The sequence below is a fragment of the Microcaecilia unicolor genome, chromosome 9 (assembly GCF_901765095.1).
Source record: "Microcaecilia unicolor chromosome 9, aMicUni1.1, whole genome shotgun sequence".
In the NCBI taxonomy this organism is placed as follows: domain Eukaryota; kingdom Metazoa; phylum Chordata; class Amphibia; order Gymnophiona; family Siphonopidae; genus Microcaecilia; species Microcaecilia unicolor.
Window position 1 is genome coordinate 211,867,559 of NC_044039.1, and position 13,146 is coordinate 211,880,704.

A 13,146-nucleotide genomic window follows, 5' to 3' on the forward strand; every position below is an offset into this window, starting at 1 on the left:
ATTGTTACCACTGAGGTTAGGTAGCATGGCTGAAATATGACATGTTGGGACAGGGATGGGGCAGGGACAATATCTATTTACTTGCTGATCTGTAACTCAGCTTGAACATGAGTTTGGAAAGGTAAATAAATAAAACTTATTTGATCAGTGTTGAAAGGTTACAATATAGCACTATTGCAGATAGAATGCATGAATTCATGCGGCTCCTTGCCTACAAACTGTTTTTTTCCCTGATAGTTACTAAAGCAACACTTTAATTTATTCTGAAACCTTCGCTTTACTTACTGCAATAGTAATAAATCCTATGAGCAACTGGAACATTCAACAAAAACATTAGGAAATTAACAGGAATCTAATATCTGTGATTTAGTGCTGTATGGTAATAGATTCAGCTAATATATTTCAAGAACCTTTCACAGAATCCGGATGGAAGCTTCTCCTTCCCTTACCAGAAACGTGTACATATGGACTCATCCGAAACACAGTTTGTCGCATGTCACTTATAAACCCCATTAGAAACAAGCAAACATATTAGACAAGAATGGGCAGACTGGATGGACCGTGCAGGTCTTTTTCTGCCGTCATCTACTATGTTACTATGGAGAAAGCATCCGATGTTCACAGCATTTTGGAACAGGGAATTGCTCATTCTACTTCAGCTGTAACTCATCCTGAGCTGGGGTTGGAAGTATGTAAATCCAAATTGGTCCTTATCTGCTGTTACCTACTATGTTACTAAGGTTCTGATGGACTTCATATGATTCCAGTTATAGAGACATTATTCAGTTATTTATTTAGTGAATGTACTCTTCACTGAGAAGACTACCAGATCTGTAGTATCACTATAAATACAGCCATTTCAGCAAATTATGAGCAGCACTTTCACACCAAGTACCAATATATATATATTTTCATTAACTGAGAGCAACTGTAAAATTCTGTCACAGCCTTGATCAGTTAAGCATGATTTAAAATATATGCACCTATACCAAAGGAGTTGTAGTCAGTATTCAGATAAAATAAATTATATTATCTGTGCTTCATTGACTTCTAGAGGCTTTTAACATCAAAAACATCAACTATGTCACTTCCTTCGCTGCCTGTTTCTGCAGAGTTTGGAATGAAATCCTTTACTAAACTATTGCATGCCACTTCTCCTTTCTCCTTGGATTGTTGGGGGGTCTCTTCAAAACTTCCCCTAAGATCACACGATTCCTTGGATTCATCTGTCTTTTCAATGGCACTGTCATGTTTGACAGGGTTCAAAGTTGGTTCTATTGTGTCTATCACATCTGGAGAGTCCTCCTGGAGCATCCCAGGGTAGGAATCTACTTTGCCACTGGGTGCCGGTCTTAAGTTTTCTTTTAGAAATTCCTCAATGTGGCGATATTTTGGCAATGTAAGCAGCACATCTGGAGCCTCTTGTAGTGCTGAAAGGTCTTTTATATTGCTGTGCACAATTTTTGGTCCTTTCTGGAAAAATTCTTCAAAATTCTCATGTTTTTTGAGAACAACTGAAAGATCAGGAGTTTCTGTGTATATTGGTGAAGATTCTGTTTCATCCCATGCAGAATTGTTTGGTTCTACCTTCAGAAATTCCTCAAGGCTGCTGTATATTTCCTGTGTCTGAGAAACGTCTGGTGTTTCCTGCTGGTGTATTGCTAACGAAATACCCATCTTGTCACTCAGGGAATCTCTTGGATCTTTCTTTAGATATTCGTGTTTTTCAGAACTCTGCTGTAAAGTTTTGCTTTCTGTCCTTAAATATCCTGTGCTGTCTGCATACCCTCTTCCGTTTCTGGTATGATACCTCTGGTTCTGCATAGTTTTTGAAATGTCCTCTTGTAAAGTTGCCATTGTGTCACTGTTGTCGTTGACTGATCCTGAGTCTTCCTCTGCTTTATAGCCCAAATCCACTCTGAGAATATCCAGCAGATGGCGCATTTTACCCTGGGGAAAAATATAAAGTAAAGCTCTGTTAGACACTTAACTGTTAAATGAAGTGAAAATACATGTTATATAGTTACCAGACTATAACCACCAAATAACTTTCTTTTATGAAGTTACTTTACCCTACCACTTCTCAACACTCAACATGATGGAGGCCATCTAGCAAAAAACACAATCTACTATAATAAAACTCACCCTCAACGTTCTGAAGTCACTCAGTCACTCCCTGAAGGGTTCATGGATTCATGGTGGTGAAGCCACAACACTGACCATGTCTCTCTGCCCCGCCCTCGCATGACGGACCAATCAGAAAAAACACCCTCAACATTCTGAAACACAAAGGACCATCACAACACCGTTCCCAGGCAACACTAGGCAACGTAAGACGGACCAATCAGAGGAAACTACGTGACAATAAGGGAGGAGCATTCCCCAGCAGAATGGCTCATTATCTGTGCAGCACGGAGAGCACAGAACCACCGCTGGAACGAGAGAAGAATATTCCTGCTGTGGGTATGTGCAAAAATAGACCGGGGAGGGGGGGGGGGGGGGGAAAGAATTTTTTAAATGCCTAATGCCAGTACTGAAGAGTGCCAGAGGGCCTATAGCAAAGACTATATTTCGGATCGCTTGACATGGAGTCAGAGGAGCTGGAAAACAACGTGCCCGTCACCATCTGGGACGTGGGCGAACGGGACAAGCTGCGGCCCAGCTGGAAGGATTACCTGCGACCCAGCCAGCAGCAAACAGCGACCAAGGAAGGGGGAGGAGTAGGGAAACACGCGGAGCGTGTTTCCCTACTCCTTCCCTGCCTAGGAATCGCTGGAGACTGGCTGCCAAACTAACGAAACAACTGCACACCGATGCACCACCTCCATCATTCAAAAGGCATCTACTCTTTCTTCAACAGAAATGCAAACTAATAATACAAAACAAAGAATACCCGTTTTCTCACGCAGCTACAGGTAACTCCCCACCCCCTTCCTCTTTTGCCAAAGCGGCCGTGCCCAACCATCCCCAGCCTCAGGCAAGCCGTCTCCCACCTCGGGGATTCCCCGAGCACCCGGAAAAAGACGGCGCAGCTTCCTGCAGCGCATGTTCCAGCATTCCCCTGCAGCCGGCCTGAAATGGACTGAACATACCGGATCACCACCCGATGGCCCTAGACCGTGCTCCTCTCCCTTCCGCCAACTTAAAACAACCATCCCCGTCCTCAAGCAAGCCGTCTCCCACCTCCAGGATGCCCAGAACCCCCCAGCCCAACGGAAAAAGATGGCGCTGCTTCCCACAGCACATTTCTCTTCCAGTGTTCCCCTACAGCAGCCCTGAAACGGCCAAAAAATACCGACAGACCAAGAATGTGCTCCTCTACCTTCCGCCCATCTAAAACAACACTGCTGCCTCAGCACAACACAAAAAAAAAAAAAAAACGGAAAAAACAATCCACCACTCAGCAAAGGCTGACCCCCCTACAACCACATTTACATTTCACCAACAGAAAGACCCCCCCCTCCACAAACCTCCTTGACAGACAAAACCACACACACACAATACAACAGACACACACCCTCAAAGCCACACACCAATCCATCCCACTTTGCCAGCATAGCACAGCACATCCCCCAACCCCCCAAGCAAAAAAAAAAAACAAAAAAAAAAAAAGACACACATCAACAACCTGCACACACACCCCACCCTCACACACTCACACACAAAAAAAACCACATGCTAGCGCCCGTTTCATTGGTTTCGGAAACGGGCCTTTTTTTTTTTTTTACTAATTTTACTATAAAGATCTAAACTTCTGATCACAGCAACTTATTCCTTGAAATTGTAAATGTTGCCCTGAATCACCTCTTCTACAAAGAGGAACAAGATCAATATTGCTACATTCACATAAAGAAAAAAGAGTGACCCTATTCATTCCCAACATTACACAGGAAGGAATTAAATGACAGGACACCTTGGCTGGGAGGCCAAGTAGGCATTTTATTAAAGGCCTATTTTATAAAGATACAAATATGTGCCTATGGGGAAAGTTATCAACATGGGCTACTGTTAAGTTGGGTTATTTTAAACACAGGGTCCCAAATAATCCAACATGATAAAATAACCGATTTAACAGTAGCCCTCTCCATGTGTCTTAATAAAAATGTCCCATAAAAGCTGCAGAAATCATGGCTGTAATGAAGCTATATACATTTACATCAGCTCAGGAGTGTTATGAACATGAATACTTTATTAAAAAAAAAAAGGGGGGGGGGGGGCGCACATAGACACCTGAACTGCACCCAAAATCTGCTCCTGAATGCACCTATTTCAGTCACATATGCACATTCCTGTTACTGCATGTACTTATATGTGCAAGGTAATTTATTTTTGTAATTATCTTTATTAGAACCACAAGATGGCAAGAATAATATGCATAAAAGGAGATATAACAATACTGAATGGTAATTTTTCAAGTTTCATCCCCACCACCCTCTTCTCACCCCCCTCCCCCCCATACATTCACTGTAAGAGATCAGACTGCACACGTTGCTTCTTCATGACAGTCTAATCTACAAATAGTGACAAAACAGAACCTTAGCATCCTAACCCTTCCCCAAAGTCAATACTTTGTTATGCTACAAGCATGTTGTGGCAAATGATCCCATACTAGCATCCAGTCTCTCCATCTTTATTAATTGAAAAATTCATTCCTCCAAGCAGTAACTGATGGGGGTTGTGCAGCCTGTCTACAACACGTCAAGATAACCTTTCTGGCTAAAAAAAAAAAATGCCTTATGCAGCAGAAGATTAGGCCCTGATCTGAGACCCAAGGAAACAAAGTTCAAGAACAACTCTGCCCTGAGAGACAGGCGTCTATCCAATATTGCTGCACCTGCATCCAGAAAGGTCTTATTGAGGGGCAGGTCCAGAACATATGCACTAATGTAGCCGGCTCAGCTCTACAACAAGGGCACTCTGCAATTCGAGCCAAAAAGGACCAATGAGGGGAAATGTACAGATGGAGCAAAAACCTTATATTGCTGTTCTTGAAAAGCTAATGAACATGTAAGATGCTTCAAGTGTTTCATGAGCAACCGCAACTGATCATGCTTAACTCGTTCTTCCATCAATAAAGTCCTGTTCCAAGCACAGTGTCATAATCAAAGGCAGGAGCCAGACTGCATAAGCTGATCTGATAAAGGAATAAACTTGCTTTAGAAGTTCGGGATAAGAGCAACGTTTCAGAAAGTAAGTCTACAGCATTTTCATTCAAGGTAGAAGCATCCAGCGTACGTACATACTGATGCACCTGATTGTAAGCAAGCCAGTCACCAGATTGTAGACATTCAGAAAGACCAGTTCTGAGCTCTTGAACAGTCAAATGGACCAACATATATCTACCCTTCTATCCCACCAGCACCTTATGAATCTGATATGGTATTGATTTACTGATCAAGAGTACCACCCCTGCACTATGGGTAGTACCAGATGTATAATGTACTTCCCCCACCCAGCTACGCTTCAATTTTTGATGTTCCTCATCATTTAGGTGGGTTTCCTGAAGACAAGCAATATGAACATGCTTTTTCTTTATCTACTGTAAGATCTTTGTAATCTTAATGGGCAAATTAATACCCGCCACATTCCAAGAACAAACTCTCAGGAAGGTTCCCACTGCACAATGGTAATACTCATCCAGAACAAAAAGAACACATTTCTTGGGGTCTTCCAGTGCTCAGCCTCCACCTGGTTCCCCCCATCATACCACAGACCATTAGCAAGACATACCATACTCGCAGTCACCCACACAAGCAAACCTGAAGTACAACTTCCAACCCCTAAAACAACCTTCCCACCCAACCACCCCTCTCCCAAAATCCCCAACCCCATCTCACACATACCCAGAGAAAGATTCCCCCATGAACCAACCCTCCTCCAATCAAAGCAAACCTGTACAACTTCCAACCCCCACAAACAACCTTCCCACTCAACCGCCCCCCCAAATCTCCAACCCCATTTCACACATACCCAGAGAAAGACTCCTCCAATGAAAGCTCATACACCCAATCATCCCCCAAACATACCATCCTCCAACCTAGCTTGTCAATATACAACTCAGCAATGAAGCCCAAAGCAAAACTGTAAATTTACCACTAGACAGGTCACAAAATAACAGGTCCCAAGCCAACAAAATTAGTCCCTCAGTAAGTTCCTCGGATAGCGTTCACATTCTGTTTATGGGGACGCTGAAATAGCAAGGCCACATGCCACAGGCCTCCAACAGAGGCTATAGAGAAAGTTAATTAATCCGAGCTATAAAGTCAAGCTCCAGATTCCGATATGTGGAGATAACAGGCTGCTTTCCACAGAAAGCGAATCCAAAAAGGCCTATGCCTCCACAGGGGTGTCATAGAAGACTGCACAGCCCTCATGGAGCACCTGAAGGCGGGCTGGATAAAGAAGTGCAAATTGTCCACCTTGTGGGCAAAGCTCAAGACCCTTAAGATCACCACACGCGGTCTGGAACCTTCGGGCCCACGGGCCAACAAACGGTGAGCTCACGCAATCCAGAATGGCCCGTGGCATGCACTTACATGCAGATTCTGTGATAACCAAATCTCCAAATAGTTCAACAAATCTCCCTTTTGGACGTTCTTCAGAATGCCCACCAGGCGCAGGTTATTACGTCTAGCCCGGCGTTCTAGATTTTCAATTTCGTCCACCAGGGCCTTAAACTGTTTATCCATAGTGTCTTGCCTAGTCTCCACCCAAAGCAGAGTCCTCTGCCAAGCCAGTTCATTGCTGCGTCTCATCAAGCTCCAGGCCAAAACTATTCATGAGCATTATCAATTTTATCGAAGAATTGTTGTAATTTTGTGCCAATAGCAGTCGCTACAGCTGCTTTCACATCAGATATTTCCGCAGTCCATTCAGAGCTCTCCAAGGGACTTGGCTGGGGTGCTTGCAGCGCCATCTTGCTTTCCACAGTTCGGCTCCTGTCTTGTCCCTTGCGCAAGTTTTTTGCAGCCATAAGAGTCGGAAAAAATTCCCCCAGGAGCACAAACACACGAAGTAAGAGCTCCAGGAGACAGCCAAATAAAGGATGGGTATTGAATAGAAAAAACGAGATAATTTGCAGATTTTTAAGTAGGGAAGCGGTGAGCAGCGCTGTTCAGCGTCCGCTCTGCTTCATGGCTCCGCCGGAAGACGCAAGGTAACAAGGCCAGTGCCAAGCAGATTTCTACAGTTTGTGTCCCAATCGTGGCTACAGAGATCTGGATGGGCTGGAGTGGGCTTCAATGATGAGTTTCAGTAGTTGGAGAATACGGCTAGTGCCGGGCAGACTTCTACGGTCTGTGCCCTGAAAATGGCAAAGAAAAATCAAGTATGCATATGTAGTATCACATCATATCTTATGCTATGAATTTATCTTGTTGGGGAGACTAGATGAACCGTACAGATATTTATTTGCCATCATTTACTATATTACCTTATGTATGTAAACTAGCATAATCAAGCAAAAATACCATTAGAAAATTATTCTCTCTGCACTTACCTAAACCTTCCCCTCTTCCACTTTTTAAACCAGTTATTTAATAAAATAGCTATTACTTACTGTGCTAAGATGCAAATGCTCAACTCTCATATAATCACAAATACAACTAGCTAGTTTCAGATTATGGGACCAAGATTGTTTCAGAGACTTAGGAGCTCTTTTACTAAACTCCGGTATGTGCCAATGCATGCTTACTGCAGTTTAAAATGGCTTACCAGGGGAATCACACAGGTGTCAAGCAGTACATTTTGGATCAGCATGTGCAAACCACGTGCTAAAAAATATTTTTTAATTTTTCTGGGAGGGGCATGTCTAGTGGCAGAAAATGGGAGTTTTTGCATTAATTGGTTAGTGCATCTGCATTACCACATGCTGACTAGCGCAGATTAGAGCGTACGCCTCATACCGCCTACATAATAGGTGTCAATAAGTGCTCACACGCTAATCTTTGTTAATAGCCATACACTAAAGGCACGGCCATTAATTTAAAAAATGGAATAAATCAGCCATTTCCATCAACAGTAAAAATGGTCTTAGCATGCAAGAAAGACCCACGTAAAGGTGCGCGCTAAGGCCACTTTTTAGCACAGTTTAGTAAAAGGATCCCTAAGAATCTATAATTTAAGATCATCTGGCATGTTTTTCAAAACTTTGGAAATTAAATGTAAAATGGACAAACCTCATCCAAACGGTGTTTATTATCTTCTATATGACGCTCAAATACTCGTGCTAAAACCCTGGTGGGTAAAGGCAAAAATGAACCAATTCTTAAGGCAAAATTACGGACTTGAAATTGGACAAAATACATTTTAGTAACAATCTGATATTAATGTGCTATAAATATCACATTATAATAAATGTTCCCAGTTTTCCAATGCAGCTCAGGGATAGCTTCAGCAGCAAGAATTAGAAAATGTTTTAACAAAGTTTCTGAAATTCTGTGGCAACTGCATGGCACATTCGCATATATCAAAATGATTTTGCATATTAAGTAATGTACATTTATTTTGTATAATAAAAACAGGTCTTTCAACCTTGCATTGTGTCTGAATAATTTAGGGGGTCTCTTACAAAGCCACGCTAGCGCTTTTAGCTCACACTATAATCAGCGGGCGCTAAATGCTGAGACACCCATAGGAATAATAATGGGAGTCTCAGCATTTAATGCAAGCTGATTTTTAGCATGAGCTAAAAATGCTAGTGTGGCCTTGTAAAAGACCCCGTTTGCTCTTTTGAGAGTTTTATGGGTAGGGCATGACACAAATAAGTGTAGGGGAGGAGGAGGGTGGCTTGGTGGTGGGACAGAAAGAAAAGGGAGTGAAGTTTAGATGGGGAGAAAGAGAGGAGGGAGGTTCAGGGATCTTAGGGGAGATATAAACAGGGAAAAGGAGAGGGGCATAGGCGGTCGGTGGCCCAACTGTTTGGGGAGGCTAAAGGGGGCAGGGTTAGGGGTGGAGCCAGGGGCGGAGCTTATATACATAATTGTCTGATAACACAGAGAAAAAATAAATAAAAATAAAATCATCACAATTAATACCTTTTATTAAATTTAGATATTAGATATGTATCATATGTCAAAGAATAAAGTGGTTGCTCAAAGCATATTCTAAGCACAATCGCTCAACTGCAAAACACTATGCACAACTTTGTGCAAAAACACACTCAGAACCTTACTGTACCATAAATATTACACTGGGCAGAACCTAATACACCAATATACCACACATATGGAAAATGCAGACCGTCAACAATATGAAACAAGGGATCATATCATCACAATTCTCATGTAGAGCGACAAAACACCCTAATTCATGTTTAATGTGGGATAAAATGCCATAAATAAGTAAATAAATATAAACTTTTAATGTTGAGCACCTGATTCTCAAAGTGGACATATTCCAAACACTATAATGAAAATAAAATGATCTTTTCTACCTTTTTGTCTGGTGAGTTTTTCTGATCATGCTGGCCCAGTATCCGATTCTGCTGCTATCTGTCCTCAGTGCAGGTCAGGAAGTCATCCTCATTAAATATCTGGCAACCCAGGACACCTCCAGCCAACCCCCCCTGCTTTCCCAGCAGTAAGGTAAACAAACCATAAACCAATTTCTACAATTGGTTACACAAGGCTAGAGGGCTTTCACTGCAAGCTCCTGCTGTGAGGATGGAGGTAAATCAACAATTTAAACCCCTCAGAGCACAGCAGGGGAGGCTTAGCCTGTCCAAGCCTCTTATACTGGGCGCCTATGGAGAGGGGGCTATTCTTCCCCTGCCTCTAGCCTTAAGGCCCCCCTCCCCCCAACCAGATCTTTTTCCTTTCTTTCTATGCCCCATTTCAACTTGGACCTCTCTTATCTGCTCATAGTTCTCTTTATGATCCTTCCTTTGCTCAACTCAGGTACTCCTATTTTCTCTTTTTTTTTTTTTTTTTTAACTCAAACGATAACCGCTGTTACCACATCCTCCAGTCATGAGTTCCAGAATTTAAATATTTGTTGAATGAAAAAATATTTCCTCTTATTTGTTTTACAAGTATTACCATGTACCTTGCCTCACAAATCTACTGCATTTTTTCGAGGGGGGTGAACAAACATGTGGACAAAGGGGAGCCGGTGGACATTGTATATCTGGATTTTCAGAAGGCGTTTGATAAAGTGCCTCATGAAAGACTCCAAAGGAAACTGGAGAGTCATGGGATCGGAGGCAGTGTATTATTGTGGATTAAGAGCTGGTTAAGGGATAGGAAGCAGAGAGTAGGATTGAATGGTCAGTATTCTCGATGGAGAAGGGTAGTTAGTGGGGTCCCTCAGGGGTCTGTGCTGGGACCGCTGCTTTTTAACATATTTATAAATGACCTTGAGATGGGAGTAACTAGTGAGGTAATTAAATTCGCAGATGACACAAAGTTATCCAGGGTCGTCTCATCGCGGGAGGAGTGTGAAAGATTGCAAGAAGACCTCAAGAGACTGGGGGATTGGGCGTCCAAATGGCAGATGAAGTTCAACGTTGACAAGTGCAAAGTGATGCAAGTGGGAAGGAGGAACCCGAATTACAGCTATGTTATGCAAGGTTCCGCTTTAGGAGTTACGCATCAAAAAAGGGATCTGGGAGTCATCGTGGATAGGACGTTGAAATCTTCAGCTCAATGTGCTGCGGCGGCTAAGAAGGTGAACAGAATGTTGAGTATTATTAGAAAAGGGATGGAAAACAAACATGAGGATGTTATAATGCCGTTATATCGCTCCATGGTGCGACCGCACCTGGAGTATTGTGTTCAGTTCTGGTTGCCTCATCTCAAAAAAGATATAAGGGAATAGGAGGTGCAGAGAAGGGCGACAAAAATGATAAAAGGGATGGAACAACTACCGTATGAGGAGAGGTTAAGACAGCTAGGACTCTTTAGCCTAAAGAAAAGGCGGCTGAGGGGTGATAGAGGTGTACAAAATAATGAGTGGGGTAGAGCGGACTGATGTGAAGCATTTGTTTATGCTTTTTAACAATAATAGAACCAGGGGACACAAGATGAAATTAGAATGTGGTAGGTTTTAAACAAATCGGAGAAAGATTTTCTTTACTCAGTGCGTAGTTAGACTCTGGAACTCATTGCCGGAGAAGGTAGTGATGGCAGCTGGCCTTGCTGAGTTTAAAGGGGGTCTGGATAGATTCCTTAAAGAAAAGTCCATTGATCGTTATTAAATTTTAGGTTTTGGTCTTTTCCCAGCATGGCAGTGCTTATGTACCTTCACAGAAAGATTTTATAAAAAAAAATAAATGAAAAAATAAAAAATATGTATTTTTTATTATTATTTTTCATATATTTTTAATAAAATCTGTTTTTTTCAACTTTCATATATATGTATATATCCTGCTTACCTTTTTATGAAGTAATTTTATAAATTCACATTTCCTGGGTCTCTACTAAATTATATGAAAGGTCCTTTTTTAATTAACCTCATAGTTTCAAAATTTAAATATGACTTTTCAAATACCAATATTTTCTCAAGAATAACCCTTTTAGATTCACTATATATGTATATTTTTTGATGGTGGTTTTATGCATGTTTCTTTCTATTATAAATTCTATTATAAATAAGGCATTCACTATACATATTTTCAATAACATTTCCTGATATAACGTTCATATGATTAAAACATATTAAAAAATTATATGTAATGGTATCAAAGTATAGCAATATTTTCAAGTCATGTTTTTGAAGATTCTATGATTTAATTTAATGAATGTTTTTATATATACATTTCATTTATTGTTATTTATTGCTTTTATTGCTATATTATTATATTATTTATTGCTTTTTATTACCTGTTTGTCCTTAGCTATTTTTTAATATTTTTATGATTGAATTTAATGTTTATATATATATTCAATGTATTTATATGTTTGATAATTACATTCACGTTCGTCCAAAAATGTTTAGAAACATATTTGTGTGTACTTATGTAACGTATGTTTATCTATTTTTCTGTGGTTGAATTTAATTAATGTTTTTATATATACATTTAATTCATTTGTGCGTTTGATATTACATGTACGTTCGTCCTTACAAATTTTTAGAACCATATGTTTGTGTACTTATGTCATGTATTTTTATTTTAAATAATTCTTATAGACTCCTGAGGCAGGCCTGTGCCTGAAACACAGTACTGTGTCGAGTTTACAATAAAATTAGCTCCTTTATATATCACCATAATCTCTACGTCCTGAAGTCATTGGTCCACTTCCCACTTTGTTTTGTGTAAGCTATAATTATGGACAGGTCCAAAAGTCAAGGTTGTTATGAGGATGCTATGTGGCATAATTTTCTGTCATATGAGAGTTGTTTGTATACCTCTATAAAAGAAAGGAAAATTAAATGTTGGGAGGAGTTTACCTTCCCTGGGTAAGGAGTTAGCCGGGAGTGGTTTTCTCCACAACCTGTGCTTTTGTATTATTTTTTTATTTGTTTGTTACATTTGTACCCCGTGCTTTCCCACTCATGGCAGGCTCAATGCGGCTTACATGGGGCAATGGAGGGTTAAGTGACTTGCCCAGAGTCACTTAGGCTGCTTTTACATATATGGTTGATATCCTTGCAAGAGACAAAGAATTGCGCTGCTGCTGACAGCACTGTGGTGTAAGTGTGTTACTCCCCCCCCCCCCCCCCACAAGGGCGAGTATAAGTGGGTGTAGGGGAGGGTACTGGCCATTTTCCACTCGCTATACTCTCCCTCCACTCTCTCAGTTGATAACACCCTCATCGTCCCCGTGTCATCTGCCCGCAACCTCAGAGTCATCTTTGACTCCTCCCTCTCCTTCTCTGCGCATATCCAGCAGATAGCCAAGACCTGTCGCTTCTTCCTCTATAACATTAGCAAAATTCGCCCTTTCCTCTCTGAGCACACCACCCGAACTCTCGTCCACTCTCTCATTACCTCTCGCCTTGACTACTGCAACCTACTCCTCACTGGCCTCCCACTTAGCCATCTATCCCCCCTTCAGTCCGTTCAGAACTCGGCTGCACATCTTATCTTCCGCCTGGACCGATATACTCATATCACCCCTCTCCTCAAGTCACTTCACTGGCTTCCGATCAGGTACTAACCTACTACTACTAACCTACTTCTCCTACTAACCTACAAATGCACTCGAT

At 41.4% G+C, this 13,146-nt stretch overlaps 1 protein-coding gene across 1 annotated transcript in view; it reads right to left on the reverse strand.

Moving 5' to 3' along the window:
- Nucleotides 1–609: 609 nt before the first annotated feature.
- The window catches only part of SPATA7 (spermatogenesis associated 7), a 116,367-nt gene continuing 103,830 nt past the window's right edge, over nt 610–13,146 (reverse strand). Inside the window, exons 11-12 of the mRNA XM_030214263.1 lie at nt 8,178–8,235; nt 610–1,950 (exon numbers count right to left, since the gene is read on the reverse strand). Coding sequence (XP_030070123.1) covers nt 1,051–1,950; nt 8,178–8,235 — 958 coding nt within the window. The 3' untranslated portion in view covers nt 610–1,050. The remainder of the gene's footprint in view (nt 1,951–8,177; nt 8,236–13,146) is intronic.